General features: G+C 40.5%; 1 protein-coding gene across 2 annotated transcripts in view; it reads left to right on the top strand.

Moving 5' to 3' along the window:
- Positions 1-25,542, top strand: part of LOC118411613 (AP-4 complex subunit epsilon-1-like) — a 66,121-nt gene that overhangs the window by 15,398 nt on the left and 25,181 nt on the right. Inside the window, exons 20-22 of one of the 2 annotated variants that reach the window (XM_035814077.1) lie at positions 51-253; positions 947-1,101; positions 1,494-1,985. In XM_035814077.1, coding sequence (XP_035669970.1) covers positions 51-253; positions 947-1,101; positions 1,494-1,660 — 525 coding nt within the window. In that variant the 3' untranslated portion in view covers positions 1,661-1,985. Of the gene's footprint in view, positions 1-50; positions 254-946; positions 1,102-1,493; positions 1,986-25,542 lie in introns of those variants that run through there. The other variant, XM_035814078.1, reaches the window with a different exon arrangement.

The raw sequence follows: 25,542 nt of genomic DNA, 5'->3' as shown, positions 1-25,542 counted from the left end.
TGTATTGATAACTTTAGAATTAGATCATGATTTTTTGTTTCTGTCCTCAGTGTTACATAGGAGGAACAGAAAGTAGCTGTATTGTGGAGGAGAAGATAGCACCATGTTCGTGCTCGGTACATTCAGCCCACCTGACCTGTAAGGCACCTGCCCTGAGTATGCACCTGGGTGGGGAACTGTCGTACAAGGACCACACCCTCACCAACAGGCGCCTCTTCTTCACCTGCCCAGTACAGCTGTCAGATGTTGTCAGGTAAGACTTCACCTGTCCTGTACAGCTGTCAGATGTTGTCAGGTAAGACTTCACCTGTCCTGTACAGCTGTCAGATGTTGTCAGGTAAGACTTCACCTGTTCTGTACAGCTGTCAGATGTTATCAGGTAAGACTTCACCTGTCCTGTACAGCTGTCAGATGTTGTCAGGTAAGACTTCACCTGCCCTGTACAGCTGTCAGATGTTATCAGGTAAGACTTCACCTGCCCTGTACAGCTGTCAGATGTTATCAGGTAAGACTTCACCTGTCCTGTGCTGTATGTATGGCTGTTGTTTTGGCTCCCAGTACAAATGGAACGTCTCTGGAAAACCTGTGGAAAAAAATTCAAATGAAAATATTCTTCTGTTATCCAACTCAAAAATTAGACTGGATCAGATGTTGTTGGAAGTTGTCACCCTTCATCCCAGCTCATACAAGCAAATATCGGTTGTCTCGGAATTTAGGGTTATTGTTACTGTTATGTGGGTGATACCAGAATGTCAAAAAGAATTGGCCATATTGATAGTTATTTTAACAGTCAACCCTAGGCCTGTACCACCTCTACACAAGGACCACCCGGTCCCTTTGATAATTGATCCCACTGACACAAGCATTAAGAATCCTGTGTATAGTGACCTCCTGTCCATATGCATGGACCACATTTTATCAGTAATAATCTCGCTCTACACTACAGATCATTGGAGTTAACCACAGAACAGTATGGAGAGAAGTGGCCGCTCACGTCACACGACAAGCGTCTCAAACTGGAGATCAGCAAGGTCACTAAAGTAGCAGGCATCATGGACATGTTACAAGGCAGGCTTGGGATCCATCCTGTAGATATCATAGGTAAGATTATTTTGATCATTGTTCATTAAATATGTGACCATTACCAAAGCTATATCCAGTTGTTTGAGCGACTGTTATCTTGCTTATCCTATTATCTGAATGTCTAACCACAGTGTTCACTTTTGTTCACTCAAAATTGGAGCTGTGAACCTAATTTCTGACTTTGGGTGCACCAGTCAGTTCACCTAGATATTTGTGTAGGGTTGTATATGAAAGGTATGCAGCATATTCCTGAAATTTTTTGTCAGTAAAATAATAAAATCTTTGTTCCAATTGTAGTGTACATAGTTGTTTGAAAAGTAAGCTATATTATAATTTGGGTTCAGCGCAATTTGTGAAACCTCGAGACTGTTTGTCTTAAAGGTTGTATTCATGTTTGTTTGTTTGTTTAGGTAATGAGGGCATAGCCAGCGGATCCCTCCTCCAGCAGGGCCTCTGTCTCCTCCATGTCAAGGTCACCACCAAGGTCAACACTAGCACTGTGGAACTATGGGTAAAATCCAACAGCCAGCTCTTCACTGAATGTATAGTTAGGGAATGTGCTGCTATCTTCAGGTGACTCAAATATCATTGTATCCTGAAATTTCTGTAGCCTGTATAGATTTTTTTTATTGCTACCTAGTATGTATCAGTTAGCTAAGCATTGAATTGGTAGCAGGATGTTTCAGCACCTGGACAGTTTAGCCCCCAGCCAATCAGAACATTTCAGAGCCAGGGCTAGGCACAAATAGACTCGTTAGGTCAACTATATCCACTCAATACTGATATTTCCGTGTAAGATGTGAGTCTTGAAATCTGTAATGATGAAGGTTGGAAGGCTAGCCTTGTACATAGCTACATGAACTGAGATTTGAATAAAACCGAAACATTGACAATATTTTGTTGCAGAGTTACATGTATCTGTAAAAGTTATAGTTTGAATGATTGAATGAATACCTTTATTGCACATTGTTGTCACACCAGTATATAATTAGTACATCTCAGAATACTAGCTAACATTAAATAAATTTCTCTTTTTAGTTAGACAGGGGGTAATGGGTTTGGTAATGGTGGACCCCAGCAGTCTTCTTTTTGGTGATTGTTAAATTGAACTATTTGTAGCATTTGAGAACCTGCTCATCAGGTGCTGGAGGCTACCAGATTTTTAATTTGCGAGGACTGCATCATGAGCAAGTTGCAGCTCCCTGAGGGACAAACAAGTTACTGTAGCAAAATTCTCTGCAAACTCTCTCAATCTTGTTCATGGAACGGACCTGTCAACTGCTACTTCCAGTACGTAATGTTATGACCATGTCACTGCAGCAATGGGTTATGAGTGCCAGATACATGTACCTGTGTCGCCTTGGGGAACTTAATGTCACACTACAGTCTGTACAATCCATAAGCTACAGAGAGACTAACGTGTACGCATACCTGAGTCCAAGGTCTCTATTGCCTGATTATTTCAATGCAACCTCAAAGGTCAGTTCATTTGACCAGCCAAAATTGTCTAACCTAATCAATACTCCAATTACATGGTCAAAGGTCACAGCCATTACACCATCTCAGCCTTGCCATCGCAGAGCATATGCCCTCGTATGCTAATTAACCATATCATTACCAGAGGGGTGTACATGTATCTTTGAGAAAAAATTGAAAATACAAAGAATAAGAGAAGATGCCAAATACCTGACTAAATATGGATTGGTGTGAGCTACTATTACAGATGAGGGAACATTCAGGACTACCTAAGCTAAACTACATGACAAACCTACAACATGCCAAGATACCTGCAATGCTAAATATCCATCGTTCCCACGTTCCATTATTATATATGCTCCATGGAAGATTCTGACAAAATTGCCCCTATAGTTCCAGAGCAGGCCGCTAGGGGCCCCAAACATACATCACTTCATTGTTGCAAAACAAGCTATCAGCCACCACTTTATAAGTCCACTGCAATCCAAAACATGACTCTCAGACTTCAACATAATGTAGATCACAAAAATAGGAATGTTTAGAAATATCAATTGTGCAAAATTTAGCACAAAAAGTTTCAAAACAAGCAATCTTCTTTATTTGGTGAAGGTATGTGTTCGTGGAACTCTAGTTATAATTAAGATCTAGCCATAGCTTCAAGAAGTATGTTGTATACAGCCAAATACAGAAGAATACAAAGCCCGATGCAGTACCGTAGGAAACGCCTGGCGATAAACCATTTTCGAACTTGACCATCCTCGCCACAACCGCTACACACCTACTAAATATCACCAAGATCCATCCGTAATTTCGCGAGTTATACGCTGTTGACCTACATGTACATACAGACACACACACCATGGTGCTAGCTGTACGTCTTTATGAAGGCGGAACTAGTAAAAACTACACTGATTGCACATCTGCCAAAGGCCACGACTGTTACGAACCGGTTCTTGGATTATTCTCCGTGAAAGTTCAGACCACGAGATATCAAAAATGGTTTTCCGCTGCAGTACCATGGAAAGCTGCTGGCTTCAGCACTGGATTTCCAGTGCTAAATGTTCGTCAGCACAGTGGGCTTCCAGTGCTGAGGCGCCATCAGCACTGGAAAAGTCGGCGTCAGCACTAATAACCCAGTGCTCAGACGATGTTCTGCACTGGCCACTCAAATCATTCCCAGAAGGACTGTAATTATGATTCGCAATCACACACAATAAAATTGTTTGCAATCCTTTGTTGATCATAATGATATCTATCTTTTATAGATAACGTTACATGCCTTACATATCCAATTCCAACTACACAACAAATTAAATACTAGTAACGCTATCTTACCTGTTCAACCTGATTTGGCAAAAAGAGGAGGTACCAGATGATTGGAGACACGGGGTCATAGTTAAAATAGCCAAGAAAGGAGACCCCAGCAACTGTAATAACTGGAGGGGAGTAACTCTAACATCTGTACCAGGGAAAGTGTTCTGCAGTATAATCCTGCATAGACTAAAAGACGAAGTGGACAAAGTTTTAAGAGAGGAGCAGGCAGGTTTCAGGAAAGGTAGATCAACTATAGAACAGATCTTCGCCCTTCGTAACATAGTGGAACAGTCGCACGAGTACAGAACAGCACTTGCAATCAACTTCATTGACTTTCGAAAAGCATTCGATTCTGTACATAGAGAATCCCTATGGAAGATTGTTCGAGCTTACGGCATACCTGAGAAGTATATCCAATTATTTAAATCCTTGTACGAGAACTCTAAGTGTTGCATCAAAACCAAGACTGGAGTTACTACAATGTTTGAAGTCGCAACAGGAGTGAAACAAGGATGTATTTTATCCCCCTTTCTATTTGTTATTGTCATTGACTTCCTTATGAAGAAGACCAAACAAGTCGGAGATGGCATAGCTTTTGGTGACGGGTCACTGAGTGACCTCGACTTCGCAGATGATTTAGCTGCTTTGGCCAACAGTTGTGAGAATCTGCAAGGTTTCACAGAAAGACTCTCTACCACAGGGGCGAAAATTGGACTCAGAGTAAGTGGAGAAAAAACCAAAGCAATGACAACAATCCATAATGCAGCACCAATCGTGCTTGAAAATGAAGTAATCGAGTATGTCGACAAATTCACTTACTTAGGCAGCATTATTACTATGTTTGGTGGCACAGAAGAAGACGTCAAATCTAGGCTTGGCAAAGCTACTGGTATGTGGCAATACTTGAGAAAATTCTGGCTATCTAAGCAAATCAGTGTACCGTTAAAGTTAAAGTTATTCCAGACTATTGTGATGCCAATAGCCACATATGCATGTGAATCGTGGAAATGCACTGCAGAGGTAACGCAATCACTAGACACTTTCCAACGTAAATGCCTTAGGACAATCCTAGGCATCTCCTGGCGTGACCACGTCACAAATGAAGAGCTCATGCAAAGAGCTAAGGTGCCTTTAGCCAGTGAGACAGTCAGAAGAAGAAGATTGAGATTTGTTGGACATGTATGGCGTCTATCCGACAAAAGAACAACAAAAACAGCTATGTCATGGGCTCCTAAGGGCACCCGCCCCAGGGGCAGGCCTAAAACTACACTAAGACGGACAATCTTGAATGATGGAAGAAAAATGGGTATAAACAGTATGGAGAGCATGGCAGTAGCAGCGCAAGACCGCACGCTTTGGAGAAGATATGCTCGACGAGTCGACCAATGCAACAGTGTTGCGGGAGGAACTAAGGTTTAAGGTAAGGTAAACGTTAACTCAACTTCGGGCCTCTGATGAACTTCAACCATATCTTTTATTAGAATTTACGCCTAGTACCACTCTCAGCACTTTTTTTAATGATATCTATCACTTATACGTTATACATATGTCCACTTTCAATTACACATTGGCACAACTTCGGTTTCTTGGCATGAAGTTACTTATCTTTTTTATTCGAATCTACGTCAAATACGACTCTCAGCAATAAGACACTCCAGTTCTGGAAAGAATTCAGCACTGGTTTGAAGACCTTCCCAGTGCTGAAACGACGTCAGCACTCGCTTTCCAGTGCTGAAGATTTCTCAGCACTGGTGTTCCAGTGCTTTCCCTGAGCACTGGTAAATCCAGTGTAGAAGGGGAAGCTTTCTGATTTGTAATTCAGCACTCGGTTCCAGTGCTGACGGCTATTTCAGCACTGGTATTCCAGTGCTCACGGCGAGTTCAGCACTGGAACCGAGTGCTGACAGCAGTCCGGCACTGGAAAACCAGTGCTGAAAGGAGTTCAGCACTGGCAAACCAGTGCTGGAACAAGATTCAGCACTGGAATTCCAGTCCTGACGGAGCTTCAGCACTGGAACAGAGCCATTCAGCACTGGAAAACCAGTGCTGAACTTTCTTCAGCACTGGGTCCCCAGTGCTGAGGCGGCTTTGCCCCGAGTTGAATCAGCAATACCAGTGCGGAAGGTGAAGCTTTCGTAGACTTGCTTTTGCAACGTGCCAAATGTGATACTGAGACCCAAATCTGCAGAAGAGGTTGTCAACGGGTCATCTGAACTGTTTGCTTTCTGCTATTTACGCTGTGCAGGTAGGAGGAACAAAGGTCACGGTCTATAAGCTTACATCCGGGGACTAAGTTTCTGTGACGTTGTCATAAATTCCTGAGGCAATAACGTTACATGTGTAATGTTAAGTTGGATACTAAGTACTTTCTAAGCAGTCATCAGGATCTGTTTTCGACTTGAACGTAAGTTGGCCTTTTCTTAAGTGATAATAGATACATTTCAGACTACATTCAAAGTTTAATCCTGTGTTTTAAGCCTATCGGAGAGCCTCGGAACTGACGGTAGCCTTCAATTTATATTAGAAACTAGAGTTCGACGAAATCATACCTTTGCCAAATGAACCAGGTTTGTTATGTAGAAAGATGTCTGTAGACATAAGTATGCTACTCATTACATATAATTATATATGTTATTTGATTAAGTCACACCTCTATGAGTGCAAGACTGCAAGCAAAAGCTTGTGCTAATACGATTTCATTTTGGTAGTCTAGAGCTGAGATACAATTTTTTCTGAAATTCAGAAAAATAGAATCTGTCAACCAAAACATTGAATTGGACTGGCCTGACGTTATCTTGATAACAGTGGCTCTGAGCAACCTGATACTCGAGAGTAGCAAGGACGTTGGTACTGTAAGGTCACATTGCAGGTGGAAGATGACCCGGAAACACAAACACACAGGCACACTCCAAACTATATCTCCATTTGTCATGGAAATAACTATTAACAAAACTGCAGAAGTTTAAAACACATGGGATCAACCTATCCTCCCCAGTTTTCCGTCAACATAAGTCTACTCTAGTCTGTAAAAGTGATTGGCACCCAGGGGGCAGGGGGCAAGGCTGGGTCAGCCTGCTAGCTTGATCTACTTGCCTGGCACCTGTAGCTGTCATTAAGATACGCCCGAGCAGAGGTAAGGAGAGACATTAGATTTATAAACTTCCCACATTGATTATGCAAATTAGCTGTTAATTTGCCTGATTAGCATCTTATTATGAACGTCTTCACTTAGTCTATCCACATATAAAACATACCAAAAAGCATGATGATCCGCCAACATGTTCATATTTTCTCATGAAGTATGCAAATGAGGCCATCATTTGCATAATTGATATCTATGGACATTTCTCTCCTTCCCAGCTACATATGGGACAAGTTTTAAAGACCTATCATGGAATGCAGTGGTTTTATAAATTTTCCTCATTAATTATGCAAATTAGCTGTTGATTTGCATAATTAGTATACCATTATGTACGTCATCACTCATTCTATCTACATACCAAAAATCATGACGATCCGTCAACACGTTGTAGAGTTATTCTCGTCCAAAGTTTGAAAGGAAACCGGCGCCTGCAGTTTCAAAAAAGCCGCTAGGGGGCCCAAACTCCCAGCACTTACTCTCTGCCTCGAGGGCTATCTACCACTCGAAAATCATGATCACAGCATGTCCAGAACAGGAGATATCAATAATTGAGGTTCTGCTGCAGTACCTTAGCAAGCCGCTAGGGGGCCCATTATCGAACTTGACCTTCGTTTTCCCGACCCCTACCCACCTACCAAATATTATCGGGATACATCCAAGGCTTCTTGAGTTATGTTGTTAACACACAGACAGACAGACACACAGACTCACAAGCCCAAAACATAACCTTAGCCATTCTGGCAAAGGTAAAAACTTACTCAGAACGTCTTAAAAGTTCATTCTGTTGAAGCCCTATTTTCATGAACTTGGCAAACCTTTGCCTCAAAATTGTAACTGTTTCATTTAGCATGAAATGTTAGAAATGTCTAGCTATTACCTTCCTATGAGGTAGACTTTTTCCATAACTCGCCTCAGTTTATCCTGCTGGTGTAGCGTGTTCGAATTTGCTATTCTGTTCCAATCAACAGTGTCTGTGCTTAATTTAGAAGACTAGACAGCCTGCTATTCGATTTGGATTTAGATGGCCCACGAATGAATATAATAAGTGTTTCGCGGGGACGGAGACTTCTCATTTCCGGGTACTTGACAGAGGTGCTTTACAGTGGAGCTGAATGGTTTCTGTGTTAAAATGTTGAATCACCGGTGTACATTTGTCCTTCTGTGTCAACCGACGTCAATTGACTCCACGTATGTACATTTGCACATTTGACATTGCGCTTCGAGGAGGGTAATCCTTTGATTTATCTAAACCAGGCCTGCGAATATTTGGTTCATGATCAGTTTTGGTATATACTTTTGCTGGACATCAGCTTAGAAACAAGGGCCACATTCCTGCTGATTCGTACTATCTAGTGGCTTCTAGTATTCTAACAACACTAACCCCGACCTTTTAACGCTTTTTAAGTGCATTTTTCTCAAATTTGACCAACATAGTTATTATTAGACATCGGAGACTCCCCGTGTGAGAGGCACACCGAGCAACAGGGTATAAACTGTATCAGAAATCCAAACGCCGAGAAAATAATTGAAAATGTCTTCAAACTTAAGTTCCTTCCAAAAGCCTTTCATGTCCAAAAATGTATACAATAGTGCCTCATACATTCATCAGGACTGTGGAAATTTTAGTTCCCTAAACAGAAGCTTTCACAAATCGTCACATATGCCTGGAAAACGTTCCTGGGTGGCACACAGGCATGGCCGAAACATGTACAAATTGAGGAATGTAGGGTGACCATCACACCGAGCTCCGAATTTTCAATAAGACCTTTCAACATATTTTCATTCGAACAGCACAATTAGACATGTTCAAAATATATCCAACGAGGGGTTTGCGGACATTAAAAGTGAAAGTGAAAGTGGTACATAGCAAGAAAACATCTGCACCTTCAGAGATAAATTCTAGTTGCATTGTTCATGCCTAAAGCGCAAAAGATCTTAGCGCGAACTAAGAGAAAGTGGCTTCGAAGACAGTAGAGAGCTGTGTATTTGTTACCAAGAAAAGTCCTTTTGACTCCAACTCTGCTAAATATAATATTTAAATGTAGCACCCACCTCATACTACTTGCATAACGCCATCATGCATAATATTGTCTATTCTATCCAATCACGCCAAGTCATGCCGAATTACATGACCTACTGGTTAGCACTAATTACTTATCTGTCAAAAGCCTAACTGTAACAAACCCCTATCCTAAATTGTTCTCCTTGATGGAATGAAATTTAAAAAAAAAAAACGTCCCATGTCGTTAAAAAAGACCCTATTGACTGGGGCCCAAACCTACACAGACCCAAGCTCTATCCACATTTGAAAAGTCCTGAGCACAGCATGTCCAGAACACGAGATATTAAAACTGAAATTTCCACTGCATTACCATGGAAAGCCACAGGAGGGCCAATACTCCAAGCATTTCTTCATCCTTCAAACACCTGCGCCAACCTAGCAAATATAACAAAGGTCCAAGTCCTGCGCAAGAGGTTGTCAACGACAACGGGTCATCTGATTTGTTTGCTTTCTGCTATTTGTGTTGTGCAGGTAGGAGAGACAAAGGCCACGGTCTAAGCTTACATCCGGGGACTTTTCTGTGACGTCATAAATTCCTGAGGCAATAAAAGCAGTGATCTGACTGTAATGTTAAGTTGGATACTTTCTGTGCAGTCATCAGGATCCATTTTCGACTTTAATGTAAGTTGGTCTTCCTTACTAAACGTAGATACATTTGGAGAACATTCAGTCAAAGTTTAATCGGGTGAGGTAGGCTTATCGTGGTGTCTCGGTAATGACGCATTTCATCTGACAATTTTTTTTTTCAAAACGTCTTAAAAACGCTTCCAGATGAGGCCTTATTTTCATGAATACGGCAAACCTTTCCCTCGAAATGATGATTGTAAGTGTTTTATATAGCATAAAACGTGAGAAAGGTCTAGCTTTACCTCCCTTGAGATAGACTTTTTATACATAACTCGCCTCTAGCCGTTTAACCTGCTCGTGTAGCATGCTCGAAACTGCTGTTCCAACCAACTGTGTCTGTGCTTAATTTAGAAGTCTTCGTGGACTTGACAGTTTGCTATTTCATTTAGATTGTGTAAGATGTAGTCCTGGCCTATGAATAAAAACTTGGCAAAAGTATAATCGAGACACTTTTCACCAGTCCTCCTAATTTTCCCATTTCCGGGTACATGTTAGAGGTGTTTTGCAGTGGAGCTGAATGGTTTCTAATGTGTTAAAATGTGGAATCTCCTGTGTAGATTTGTCTTTTTGTATGAAACGACGTCGATTGATTCTACGAATGTCCATTCACATCTTTTACATTGTAGATCAAATATATTGCAACGGTATTTAGATCACATTGAAGACTCACATTAAAGACTCCCAGCGTGATAGACACACCGCAAGCAAAGTTCTGAATGATCATGTTTGTCACAGGCTATCAACTGTATTAGAAATCAAAACGAGCAAATCATTGAAAATGTCTTCAAACTTTATTATTTTCCAAAAGCCTTTCATGTCACAAAAATGTATAAAATCGTGCCCTGGCCCCACATGCATGCTCACCATGCAGAACTGTGGGAATTTTAGTTCCCCTGAAACATAAGCTTTCGCAAACACTGCAATCATCACGCATGTGGCATGTCTGAAAACTGTTTCTGGCTGAAACGTTTAGGTTGTATACAAATTGAATATATGATAAGCCGCGATCACACCAAGCTACGACATTAGAGCTTTCAACGTTTTTTTTTTTTTGTATTTCGAACAGCATAATCCGACATGTTTGAGAGGCTTTGGGACAGTAAAAGTGAAAGTGAAACTCCTGGTCCTTCAGAGATAAAATGTGATTGCATCGTTTATTTGTAAGCGCAAAATGTCACAGAATGCTACACACCTTATTTCATCTCACCTACCAGCTACAAATGGCTGTGATTAATGAATGAATTAATGAGACCCGCAAGAAAAATGTTTTCCTAGATCATAGCTGCAGAGATGTGCGTTTGTGCCTCAATGTTGCCAATAAAGTTACAAGATCAGAGGTATCAGGGTCTTGCAAGGCATGCTTTCCATTTTTTTCTCACATTAAATCTATACTAACTTGCCTCAACTTTGTCGAAAGTTGCAGTCATTTACTTGGAATATGAAATTATTGTAGTCATTGGCCGCCTTAAACCAGCAGAAAACTAGATTTCCACGAACACATACCTTTGCCAAATGAACCAGGTTTCTTGTAGAAAGATGTCTGAAGACATAAAAATTTTATTTCATATGTTATTTGATAAAGTCACACAAACTCTTATCAACTAGAGTTTGGTGACCTAATACCTCCATGAAATATTAGGAGCTTGTGTAAATTTTATGCAAATGACTTACTAGGGGCCCAAAATCTAATCATTAGTCTTTGTAGGGAGGGTGGAGAAGTACATGTGTGATGTGTATGTTGGTGTGGAAGGACGATTTTTTGTGGGGGACTTGAAGGGTAGAGTTGATCTTTTGATGTCATTGGAGTGTTCTATTCTTGTAATATCTTAAAGAAAGAAGTTTGCAAGTTCTTACCCAAGGGCTAATTGCAACATGGAACATACAGAATATATACTATGCATACAGAAAATAAAATATTTGGGTATAGATAACAATGGTGACAAGTAGAGACAAGTGACTATTCTAGTAATAATATGTACTGCTGAGAGCTACAATCTAAGCATATTGGGTTTGACTTCTTTTCTGGAAGCAGTGGAGGACAAAGTGACCCACTTTTTCTATAATGAGTGGGTTATGCGACGTTAACAGTCAGGGTTATAGTTTTGTTTTCGTCTGTAAACGTTTGGAAATTTTTGTGGGTTTTGCAGGCCTCTTCGAATAGCTATTTTCTTTCCTGGTCGCTCGAGAGGCAGTTAGAAATAAAATGTATTTCGTCTTCCACCAGTTTTGAAATACAATAAGTTACAGATTCTTTCGCCCACAGGAAGATTTTTGTACCACCCTTTCTCAATTGCAAGGGGGTGGGCACTTATTCTAAGTTTGCACATTGCCGATCTTACCTCATATTTATCTAGTAACATTAAATAATTTTCCATGGAGCATTTCTTCTTTAGTTTCTTAAAAAAATCTTAACTTACCATTATCTGTAGATAGTCTATGAAAATATGTCTAGATATATACATCTTCCAGCCTTTTTCTTAACAATGTACATATATGCTATATTGTCTAACTGTGGATTTATAGAGTTCCATAGAAAAGAGTTACCGGTATCATTTAGAATTTCTTACGTGTTGTAACCAGTTTTCTTACAGCTGTTCATCGGTATATATTGCTGACATAGTAAAGTGCCTACTCGTAGGGGATGTGTTGAAAAGTCCAACTTGACTGTACGTATGGATCTATCTAAGTCAATTGGGAACATCCCAAGCTCTGCCTACTAGCTATGTTACTTGAATTTCTATGTATGCCGAGAACATTTTTACAAAATCGGTTCTGTGTAATTTCTGCCGGGCAATTGTCATCTGAATTAGCTCTGCCCCAAATCCCACAACCTTCTAATATAATATAATAGGTTTGATACATGTACTATGTAGTTTGAGTTGAGCCTTTGGAGACAGGGTTGAATGCATGAGGGGTTGAGACTGAAAGTGGCTTTTAAAATAGTTTTACGAGGACAGCTCAATTTGAGACTACATAGTGAAACAGTTTACCTAACTTTCACTGGAAGGAGTAGAATTCAGACTGAGATTGTTGTTATGTGCATATACCCTTAATTTTGGCATGATAGGCTTACCATATAGCCAGTTATGAGGGTCGTCTACCACATGGAAGGTATATGACCTTACTCCTCTGGAGTCAGGTTGCTCACAGCACTGTCTGTTATCATGTTAATGTTAGGTCAGTCCAATTTAAAGTCTTAGTTCACGGATGTAATGTATGAAAGTCTTATTGTAGCCATTTTAGTGCTTCATGATTAATTATGTAAACATTAAACTAATTTCCATGATTTATGTCCAATAATGTTCGCCTTCACTAAGCTTCATAATGTTGTAAGTATGAAAGGCCCATCATTTACCACTATGTAATCATTCTATTTATATTTCAGCCATACATAGTATGGTGAAATATATTGTATTCGTCATGTTTCTTCTTCTTCTTCTTCTCCTGTCAAATCTTCAAAGTGATTCATCTCCGCCGTTCCTGGACCGAATGACCTGAAATTTGGCACAGGGGTAGAATGGGCCAATACCTTGATCCTTTTTTCTCAGTTTTTTCATATCTGCCTCTAAAATGATTTTATTGAGATTTTTTGGTCAATTTTAGACCAAAACTGTATATTTTGGCCCCTGTACCCTGGTATTACAACCAAATGAGCTGAAATTTGACAGAGATGTGCCTTGATAATGCCCCCATATAAATTCGATAACACTTTTGGTGTACAGTACAACAAAATGCTTATTTTTGCGATTTTTTGACCAATTTTTGACCAAAAAAGGACACTTTTGGCCCCTGTACCCTGGTATTACAACCAAATGAGCTGAAATTTGACAGAAATGTGCCTTGATAATGCCCCCATATAAATTCAATAACACTTTTGGTGTACAGTACAACAAAATGCTTATTTTTGCGATTTTTTTACCAATTTTTTACCAAAAAAGGACACTTTTGGCTCCTGTACCTTGGTATTGCAACCGAATGAGCTGAAATTTGACACAGATGTGCCTTGATAATCCCTTCATATAAACTCAATAACACTTTTGGTGTACAGTGCAACAAAATGCTTATTTTTGCGATTTTTGGCCAATTTTTGACCAAAAAAGGACACTTTTGGCTCCTGTACCCTGGTATTACAATTAAATGACCTGAAATTTGGTAATGATAGGCATTAGATACTTGGTAACAAGATTCAAGTAAAATTTTTGACATAAACAACTTTAAAATGATTAATTTTGGCACTTTTTTGAGGGGAAATTTGTTTTCTTTTGGCCTCCTGACGTGACCTTCCGTGACCCCGCACAGAGCCACACCTGTGCGCGTCAGCCGGAGAGTTAATTGAATCAAAGACCTAGCCAATCAGCGAAGAGGAGGCCAAAGGCTAATTAATATTCATAAGCGGGGCCTCATGATCCCGTATATAGCAGTGTTCCCGCCAGGGGGAGCGAAGCCCGCCTAAGCTCTCGCATTTTAGACTATTCAGAAGGCTTTATATTGTATCAGTTCTTAGGGGCATATCTATGATAATCGCAGCAGTCACTTAACTTCTCTTCAGGAGTTTAGCGTAACACTATTTCAGGTCAAACCGTCAAAGGCAACTAAAAACAAACTTTAATGTTACTGAGTTCAACAGTACTTATAACTTGTTATCCGAAGTTGAAACGCTAGCGATGGTATTTTCGCTGCGCTGTTAACTCCGTGCGACTGTTGTTGACGGTCTTATAACGGTATATTTTGCACCCCTGTACCCTGGTATGAGTAACATTTGGTATAGATAGGCATACGATAGTTGGTAAAATGATCCAAGTAAAATTTTTGGCATAAAGTACTGTAAAAGGCTTAAATACAGCACTTTTTTTAGGGGAAATTGGTTTTCTTTCGTTCTCCATGCCATGACCTTTCGGACGTTCACCCCACAGAGCCGACATCTGCACCTGCGTCTAGCCGGCAGGAAGAGTTAATTCAATTAATGGTTCAGCCAATCAGCGAAGAGGAAAGCGAAGGCTAATTAATATTCATAAGCGGGACCACACAATACGTTAACTTGAAGACTCAGGCCGTACAGACTTCTCACCGTGATTTTTTCAAAGCGTCGGACAGGGGTCCGGGGGCCGCCGAATGTCCCTGGCGGGATCCAGGGGCAGGGCCACTGTGGGGGGGACCCAGGTGGGCGAAGCCCCCCCGGAAGCTCTTGCATTTTAGACTATTGAGAAGGCTTCTTTTATCAGTTTTTCTAGGGCCATATCTACGATAATCGTAGCAGTCACTTACTTCTCTTCAGCAGTTTGACTTTAAAATATTTCGGGTCAAAGCTTCAAAGACAACTAAAACCTCATAAACAACAAACTTTACTTAGCTCAACAGTATACAAAAATATTGTACGGGTTGCCATCCTTAGTTGAAGCGCTTATTTATAGCGCTAGTATCTTCGCTGCGCCGTTAGCCGCCGTGCGACTTTTGTTGACGGTCTGATATCCCTACGTCGCCGCCTCGCTGATATTCCCACGGACATGTTTCAAGAAAAATACCCAGCAAAAAACGCTGTTCTGCGTTAAATTCTATTCTATAAAACATGTGGGACTCAGTGTTACAGTCTAATTATTTTGTAGAAGCACCGCTGTAGGAAAGAAGGTCCAAGCAATGTAAAACATCACGTAGCATGAAGTTCGCTGTCAACTGGCACACAGCACATGACTGTTTGAAACTCTAAGTCTAATCAACAGCAGTGTTTGATTGATAGCCGGCGGTCCTTTGATGAAGTCGGCGAAAGGTGCGTTAGTTAGAAAATCTGCGTTTAGTTTTGATACGTAATTATAAGTTAGACAGTGGCGAGAATGATTATTTTCTCATCAATATTTCTCTTCAGAATTATTTGAACTTAATTGTACATCTTAACAATTGGCTTACCTGTGCAATGTTTATATGATTAATGATCAGTGTTCTGAAATCATGTGTAACGTATGGCTCCTAGTCAATAGATCAGCATTTTCTCTATAGTGACCACCTGTCTATAGTGGCCACATTTCCTAGTGCTGTTGTTGTTTGACATAAACTTTGAACATTTAAATTGTAAGTAACTTTAAACTGCCAGAGTTTCAGCCCAATAAAACACTCTCAGCGCCAGGGTATGAACAGACTGACCAGACAGACGAAAATAAATCCTCGAACAAGGTTCAATCGTATCTTCCGGGTCTGGCAGGAAGTTGTTAAACTAAAATAAGAATAGGCTCGATGGCTGATTGCATACAAAGTAAAACAGTTTAACAGTTTTACAGCTTGAAGAAAACAAACGCTCCTACAGTACCTGCACCTGCTTGATAATTATTAAATCGTATGCCCTACTTGAATAAAAAAAGTTCACTGCAATAATAAATGTACCCACATCACAATGAGCTTATACTTTTTTAAACTTACACCTAGTTATCGTACTGAAAATTGTTAATGACATTACATGAAGTCATTCAACAATTTTCAGTCATGATGAAAATTTTCTGAATGGAAGGTGTGATTATTGTCATTTTCTGAAAAATAGAAGCAAGCTCTGTTTTTACCTGGAATCAATTCACAATACCAGTCCACTTTGGGGGATAATGTACTGTTAAGAGGATGTTCCATTTTTGCGCAGGGGTGATTTGGAACAGTCCAATGTTGCGTGGGAAGGGGTATGGCTGAAATATGCTGTATTTGCTCTTAAGCAAATGTCGGCCTTTCTAGTTTCTCATTAACTATGTAAGTGATGAGGTCGTTAGTATCTCATTCACTGAAGCTATATACATATCAAAAATCATAACGATCCTTCAACACGTTCATATTTTTCCATTAATTATGCAAAAAAGGTCTCCACTTGCATAATTGATATCTATCGACATTTCTCTCCTTCCCAGCTACATATTTGACAAGTTTGAAAGTCCTATCATGGACTGAGGTGGATTTATAAACTTTCCTCATTAATTATGCCAATTAGCTGTTGATTTGCGTAATTTGTATCCTATTATGCACATCATCATTTATTCTATCTACATACCAAAAATCATGACGTTCCGTCTACACGTTCTCGAGTTATTCTCGTTCGAAGTTTGAAAGGAAACCGCCGCTTGTAGTTCCAAAAAAGCCACTAGGGGGTTCAAACTCACAGCACTCACCCTCCGCCCCGAGGGCTATCTAGAAAAATCACGACCACAGTATCACAGATATAAAAAATTAAGTTTCCGCTGCAGTACCTTAGGAAGCCGCTATGGGGCCCATTATCGAACTCGACCTTCGTTTTCCCAACCCCTACCCACCTACCAAATATCATCATGATCCATAGAAGGCTTCTCGAGTTATACTGTTCACGGACGGAAGGACAAACAGACGCACAAGCCTTAAACATAACGTGGGCCATTCTGCCAAATGTAAATATACATTTTCATCGTGACAAGCTGTACCAAATAGGCTTAAGACTTGTACAATACTTGTTTATTACGGGAAATATCTGTCTCATGGCCATGGGACGAATTTAAAAGGACAGAGTAATACTTTTGATATAACACCCCCACCACGCCTTGTGAAGTGACCAAATGCTACCTTGAAAATTATGTACCAAACCGTCAACAATAGTGGGATATGTCAGATGCTAGTTTGTGACTTCTGTTTTGCTACAAATGAGCTTGTAATAATGATCTTATGGGATATTGCAATTCTGACCAATTTTTAGACTTAAACGTAAGTTGGGCTTTCTTAGACTTCTGACACGTCTGTTGGTATACATGTGGTTTCATTGTGATGGAAGGGAGACCGTCTTTAGAAGAGTAGTCAGGTACGTTACCTTTTCCCAGCTTAAATAACAATTGTATAACATTTTGAACACAGAACATAGACCGGTTGGGTTACGGTCGCATTTGTTTCGTCACGAACATGCAAATGAGCAAAAGCCCGACTTGACGACCATATAGTCAGAATATGACCTTACGATGCAACTCTGCACGTGGGTTGTCCAATCCAGGCACGCGAGGAGGCCCGGGACAAAAATCGTGCCCCACGGCGTATGTCTATGATTCTGCTGTGCAACTGACAACTTACAATTGACGAATCGACAGCTAGCAATCGTGCCCCACGGCGTATGTCTATGATTCTACTGTGCAACTGACAACTTACGGCAATTGACGAATCGCTGGGAAAAATGATGTGTGAAAGCAATATCAGATGTGTCTACACGATCTAACTAACTGACATCTAACACAGGCAATGAATATGCCACACACACACATGTACGCGTGAAACAATTTGAGAGAGCTATGCTGTCCTCTATTCTACTCTCATTTTTAACTGACATCTAATGTGGTTGACTGTGTATCATCACAACAAATTATTTCCGCCACACGAACGAGTAAGCAACAGTAAAAAACGATTGCTGTCATCTCATTTCTAACTGACATCTGACATTCGTCCTTTACAAACGTCTGGCATTTGTTTCGGCACAATTCCCTTTCATTTCAATGGTGTCCGACTTAGATGTATACCTTGACATGCTGTCATCTGACATCAAACTGACATCTGATTCACTGTTCTGTCATGTCTGATTTCGCATCTGACAGTGCTACCATAATGATGTGAATATGTGACATATGACAGTGCGAAGAACTTCTGTCATCTGCCCAGCTACTATGATGTCCTAAAATTTGACCATAATGATTTTAAATCTAAGATCTGACAATGGTCCTTACAACCGGTGTGAGCTTTTTTTCTTATCTAAGATCTGACATTGGTCCTTACACCAAGTCAGGTTTTTAATCTAACATCTGATATTGGTCCTTACACCAAGTCAGGTTTTTAATCTAACATCTGACATTGGTCCTTGCGCCATGTCAGCTTTTTAAATCAGATTTTAGATTGAAATAATCTGACTGTTTGAAGACGAATGTTTGATGTTTGATTCAAAAATCTGACAGTGCTACAAAAAGTGTCAGATGTTAGACTAGAAATCTTACATTGGGAGGATGATTGTCAGATGTCAGACAGGATATCTGACAATGATATGAAAAATGTCAGGTGTAGGAGTAAAAATCTGACATGGTGTAAGGGCCAATGTCAGATGTTAGATTAAAAAAACTGACACCTGTTGTAAGGACCATTGTCAGATGTAACGTTAGATTTAAAATCTACCGTTACCATCATAGTAGGGCAGATGACAGAATTAGTTCTTCGCACTGTCATATGTCGCAATACCGCGATATCCGCGTATCACCTTAAGGTGGGGTCACACCTGCGTATAAGGTGGGGTCACACCTGCGTATATTTTCAAGCCGCATGAGTTCCGTTTTGACATTTTGGCTAATTTCTTCCATACGCGGCCGTACGCACAAGACGCACCTCAAACGCACACCCTGTTCTGTGAAGTGGAATACATCATCAACGGCAGACCAATAACGGCGGTGAGCATGGATATTAACGATGTTGAAGCGCTCACACCAATTTAGAAGAAACTTTGCAGTAGGAGACATCGTGATTATGAAGGACGATCAAACACCGAGAGGCGCATGGCCGCTGGGCAAAATCGTGCAAGTCATGCCCGACAGACGTGGACTAGTGCGTCGAGTGCAGGTCAAGACGCAGCGTAACGTTCTGGAGCGACCAATTGACAAACTAGTATGTATTCTGCCAGAAGAGGAACAGCCATAGATGACTAGAGGGCGACCAATCGACCTGGATTCCAGGATTACGTGGTCATTTTCGGACTTTTAGTATTTTTAGAAACTTAATGTAATGCATGTGTAACGTAGTGAACTAGACAACCCTATATGGACTTCAGCCATTTTATTTTAATTGCATGATATTTCTACTAACAACTATTTGAAGTACAGTATAGTCATTGTGTAAGGAAGTTGGCTTTATTACATGTATGTAATGTAAAATTGTCGTAGAACGGACAATTGGGGGCCAGTGTAAGCACCAACTTACAGTTTTGAATTTGCCGCCTTTAGATTAGCATAATTTAGTTCCCGCCAAAAGTTAGTCCCAACACCATATAAAGTAAGCCAGGGGCGGGAAGGCAGGACTGAAGTCAGTGAGGCAGTCGAGACACCGGGGAACATTCAGGAAAAGGACCCGTGCAGCAAGAGGCGCACCAAAGGCCTGGAAAGGAAACTTCCAGGAAATCCAGAGGAGGAACTTAGGCCTTGAAGACAGTTCCAGGAAAATAGGATTGGAAGAAACTCCAATATTCAACTTAAGGCCCAAGCTGGAGGGAATTCCAAGATACGAGTACCAAGTCACAAAGGACTCAGATCGGGTACCGTATTGGACCATACCAATTTTTACAGCAAGACCTCATCTTTGATCATTGTTGGATTCACCACGGACTTACGCATCGTATTCGGACACAAGAGATCAGTTAGGGATATCAGGACTTTCAGACAAATGGCGGTTTGTAATACTAACCCTACGTAGAATAAATACTCAACATATGCGAGTCAAGATTGGTGTCTCCGCCCTCGTCTCTATCAACTCAGGATACAAAGGTGAGTCGGTAAAGCTACTCAACACCCCCGTTGCCCGCACTGATTCCAGCTCCGGCCCGCACGTCCCAGCTCCGGCCCGCACGGTCGCTTTTTCACTAAAAAAAATGGCCAAAAAGTTTACAAGTTGCCCATTTTAAGAAACTCATAGAACAAGCACCAGGCCTGCTTACTTGAGCGGGTCACCAAAAAAAAAGTGCCCAAATTTCCCTTCTGTTCAACACTGTATCTTCTGGTTGTTATGGCCGCGGGTAACAAAGATTCAATCAATCGTTTTTTCGTGTACCTTTTGGAATACAGAACATCCCACTTTACTTTTACCATATTTGAGTACAGTACTTTATGATTGTAAATTTATGGAACGGGCACCTGGCCTGTTTGCGTACAGGGTGGTCATAAAAATAAAGTGCCGCAATACCCTACTAAAGTCAAACACTCCATTCAGCTCATTTTTTCCCCGTCAATATTGACTTGTGAATGAAGGCAAATTGAATAAACAGGACATGTCAATCAAAGCCACTGTTACTCTTTATTCAAGCAAACAATTTGAACCAAGAGGTGCCAGCCATAAACCGCAGGAAGCTTCGGCTATTCCATCCTAAGACTGTACTCCAGCATTCTGGAGGTAGTCTGCGATGGTCCTTGCTATGTGTGGTCAGTGTGGACAGGTGTTTTAAGCTTGCAGAATGGAATTTGGTCCTATATTGAAGAGGTAGGATATTCCGACTGGATTGAGGATTGTGTCCCTTTATCTCACCACATTGAAGTTACCTGAAATGGTGACGAGTCTTGTTTTTCCTATGGGGGTTATACCTCCCCACACTATGACGCTTCCTCCACCACCAAACGCTGACAGTTACTCTTGCCATGTCAGTGTGCGGCTCTCCTTGCCGCCTCAACGCATTGATTCGGCCATATCCAACTGCCAAAAGGCAGATATACTCTACTCAAATGTGCTATAACAAACTGGTATGTTCTGTATACCAAACGTGATGGGAATAAAGGATTGACTGAGTCACTGACACACGCACCAACACCAACAGGACGATACAGACTTGAACAGAAACAAGGAAATTTGGGCACTTTTATTTGATGACCTTCTCCTATAAGCAAGCCTGGTGCTCTTCTCGTGAGTTTACAGTTATAATAAGGTTGATAGTATAGGAAATAGAATTACACAATTACAAGCTTTCAATTGATATATAATACGAGGCTGCTTCAAAAAGTAATGTCACTAGTTTCATAACAGGCTCATTTTTTCCTCGAATGAGTTGAAATTTGACACAAAGGTAAAGCCATATCTCCTTTTGAGATTGATATAGCTCACTTTGTTGTTCACATTTTTATGAGTGACCGACTTGAGTTCTAGATGACCACACCCTTGTTATCCCGTCGAAAGAAATTAGAGGTTCAATTTATGTGCAATTGATAATGTCCTTAACTCACTTGTAGCTATTGTATGACGCTGAAATTGCACATGCATCAAGTTCTATTTCTTCATAAGGCACATGCACATGTTCACCGTTGAAATCCAATCATGTTTTCTTTTTTCGTTCCTTGGGTGAAGTGAGGTATGACCCCGGTCATCAGTGCCGTTAATCAGGGGTGGGCTGATTAAAGTTTCTGTAGTGGACTTTTCAATAAACAGAAAGAAATCAAACTTTGCACACTTCTTGGTCTTGAAACAACCAATAACTGTGCCAAGTTTCGTATCTTTTGGTTGATGGAAAATTAGTCTATAAAACCTTTGATGAATAAACCACGTATTTGGCTATTAATCAAACTGCCTGTAATATAGTAACTCGCTCCTTTCTAGCAGATGTAAAAGATTAACCATTGGGAGTTCAGATATGAAAATTGGCATGTAACCTACAGAGACATTTGTTATTATACAGGTGAAATTTCGGCTTCCTACAGTAGTTATAAAAGGGTCAGATCTAGAGGAACTGATCTTCTGACAAACTTCCAGGGGTATGGTTATCTTGAAATCAACTCAGTTGCTCATCAAAATGTGAACAACAAATTGAGATATTCTAATCTCAAGAGAATATATGCCGTTACCTTAGCTTTGTGCCAAATTTCATCTCATTCGAGGAAAAAATGAGCCTGTTACAAAACTAGTGACATTACTTTTTGAAGCACCCTCGTACATTAAAATGTATGCAGAAATAGGGGAAATATGATATACTAAAGTTGATATTCCAAACTTTTTGTGCCGAGTTTATTACGCACGATCTTTAATAAATACAGATAACATGGATAACATGACTGTCCATTTTCACAACTTCAAACGGTGGTCCATGAACCGGTTCATGTCCACACATACGACTGTGTCTTGTGGAATGTGGGGTGGGGTGTATACAAGACCAGCACCAGTACAGAAGACATTTGAAAACAAGACATTGATCACCTCACTTCCTTTTCAATGCATTCTGAGTAATATTAGTCACCCTCTTTATTCTGTTAAATTACATGCTGTTGTCCTGTAATATTTTCTATTTGAACCATCGCAACATATCATGTTCTGTCAAAATGTCCAAACGTTAATGATTTTGTTTACAACTGCAGTAGCAATGTGCATCGAAAATACATGTACATGATTTTGTCCCTGCTAACACTTTCAGTAATTTTCTGTTATGTTCAGGTTAAGCTGTACATGTATATATACATGAGTATATGACAAACATTCATCTAGCCGCATATTATTTCAATACGTTTAACAACAATCTGTTAAACAGCAATTGGCATAGCCAAAACTAAAAATCTTCTGTTACACAACTTTCTTCAGGATACACAAACTTTGGGGCATGACCAATACATCTCATTTGTTGCTCATGTGCTCACCATAAAAGTACAACAACTGTTTCCATTGTATACATGTATATCAGACATGTTAATTTGTAAGCATCTATAGAAATGAGGTAATATGTATCATCCTGATAGTAATGTATTGTTGTTAGCATGGGCATTTTGTTAACCACATACAAGCTTTAAGTAAGTAGTCTCTATCATGGGCATTTTAGCCATATAGAAGTCAGTCAGTGCCACTCAGGGGCATGATGGGTGTCGCAAGAGGAACCGGGTCATGGACCACCGTTTGAAGTTGTGAAAATGGACAGTCATGTTATCCATGTTATCTGTATTTTAATATTAAAGATCGTGCGTTCCTTCAGTGCGTAAAGCGGAAACTTTACTAGTATGGCGTTCTACGCGTACGCCTAGGCGCGCCTGACTTATGGTATCGCGACGGGAGGTATGGGGTAATCTCAAAAACCAGCGGGTCTTGGGCCGTCATATTCGGTCAGGGGATGGGCGAACATGTTAGCCAACGAATGCGCTAAAAAGTTTTGCATATCGTTCCGAAATTTCCTTAAAATGGGCAACTTGTAAACTTTTTTGGCCAATTTTTTAGTGAAAAAGGGACCGTGCGGGCCGGAGCTGGACCGTGCGGGCCGGAGCTGGGACGTGTGGGCCGGAGCTGGACCGTGCGGGCCGGAGCTGGGACGTGTGGGCCGGAGCTGGACCGTGCGGGCCGGAACTGGGACGTGTGGGCCGGAGCTGGGACGTGCGGGCCGGAGCTGGAATCAGTGCGGGCAAGAGCTGGACCGTGCTGGCAAGAGCTGGACTGTGCGGGCCGGAGCTGGAGTTGAACGGGGGTGCTCAATACCCGAGCTGAGGCAGCAACTAAAAGATCTAGAGTTGCTGCGCTTACAGGTGCAAAATAGAGACATATTACAACTTTGAAAGAGGGCGTAAGGTTAAATAAAAACATCTTGAATACGTTTTGTGGTGTGTATGAGTGTGATTTTTACAGTAGTTGAAATACTAACATGATATAGGGAATCATTAAGGAAAAAGTGAAAACAAACACAATCTTAGCAGTGCATATAAATCTTTAAGGTAAATTATGACCCACATTACTGTAAAAGTGCAGTGTCACTGCTTTACTGCTTCGCAAATAAATAAAAACTAGAGTTCCACGAACACATACCTTTGCCAAATAAACCAGGTTTGTTATGTATAATGATGTCTGTAGACAAATACGTTACTCATTTCATTTCATTTCAAGATTATATGCTTGGAGTTGGTTTATAAAATTTCGGCATTGATTATGCAAATTAGATCCCAAGTTACAATTAATTGATATCAGCATACCAAAAATCATGATGATCCTTTGATCCATTCTTGAGTTATTCTCTTTTCAAGTCTTTTAATACACCTCTTATTCTCTTCCCTCTTTCTCAGTTACATATGTGACAACTTTGAAAGTACTATAATGGAATGCTGTGGATTTATGAACTTTTCCTAATCAGTTATGCAAATTAGCTGTTAATTTGCATAATAAGTATCACATTATATAAGTCTTCACTTAGGCTATTTACATGCCAAAAATCATGACGATCCGTCAACACGTTCATATTTTCTCATTAATTATGCAAATGAGGTCATCATTTGCATGATAAATATGTATTAACATTTCTCTCTTTCTCAGCTACATATGTGACAAGTTTAAAAGTCCTATCATGGAATGTAGTGGATTTATAAAATGTCCTCATTAATTATTCAAATTAGCTGTTGATTTGCATAATTGGTATCTCATTATGTATGTCTTCACTTACGCTACCTACATACCCAAAACCCTGAAGATCCGTCAACATCTTCATATTTTCTCATTAATTATGCAAATGAGATCATCATTTGCATAATTGATATCTATTGACATTTCCCTCCTTCCCAGCTACATATGTGACAAGTTTGAAAGTTCTATCATGGACTGAGGTGGATTTATAAACTTTCCTCATTAATTATGCAAATCAGCTGCTGATTTGCATAATTAGTATCCATTATGTAAGTCAACACTCATTCTATCTACATACCAAAAATCATGAAGATCCGTCAACACGTTGTAGAGTTATTCTCGTCCAAAGTTTGAAAGGAAACCGGCGCCTGCAGTTCCAAAAAAGCCGCTAGGGGGCCCAAACTCACAGCACTTACTCTCTGCCCCTAGGGCTATCTACCACTCAAAAATCATGACAACAGCATGTCCAGAACACGAGATATAAAAAATTGAGTTTCCGCTGCAGTACCTTAGCAAGCCGCTATGGGGCCCATTATCGAACTTGACCTTCGTTTTCCTGACCCCTACCCACCTACCAAATACCATCAGGATCCATCCAAGGCTTCTTGCGTTATGCTGTTCACACACGCACACACACAGACACACAAACACGCCCAAAACATAACCTTAGCCATTCTGGCATCCGTTGTTCCCTTCTGGAGTTATGGAAAAGTCCTTTTACCAACAAATCCTACCTATTTTGCTAACTGGTTGGTATGGTCTGCCCAGT

Source organism: Branchiostoma floridae, chromosome 3 (assembly GCF_000003815.2).
Source record: "Branchiostoma floridae strain S238N-H82 chromosome 3, Bfl_VNyyK, whole genome shotgun sequence".
NCBI lineage: Eukaryota > Metazoa > Chordata > Leptocardii > Amphioxiformes > Branchiostomatidae > Branchiostoma > Branchiostoma floridae.
Note: the sequence above shows the minus strand (reverse complement) of the source record. Positions and strands in the feature narration are given on the sequence as shown.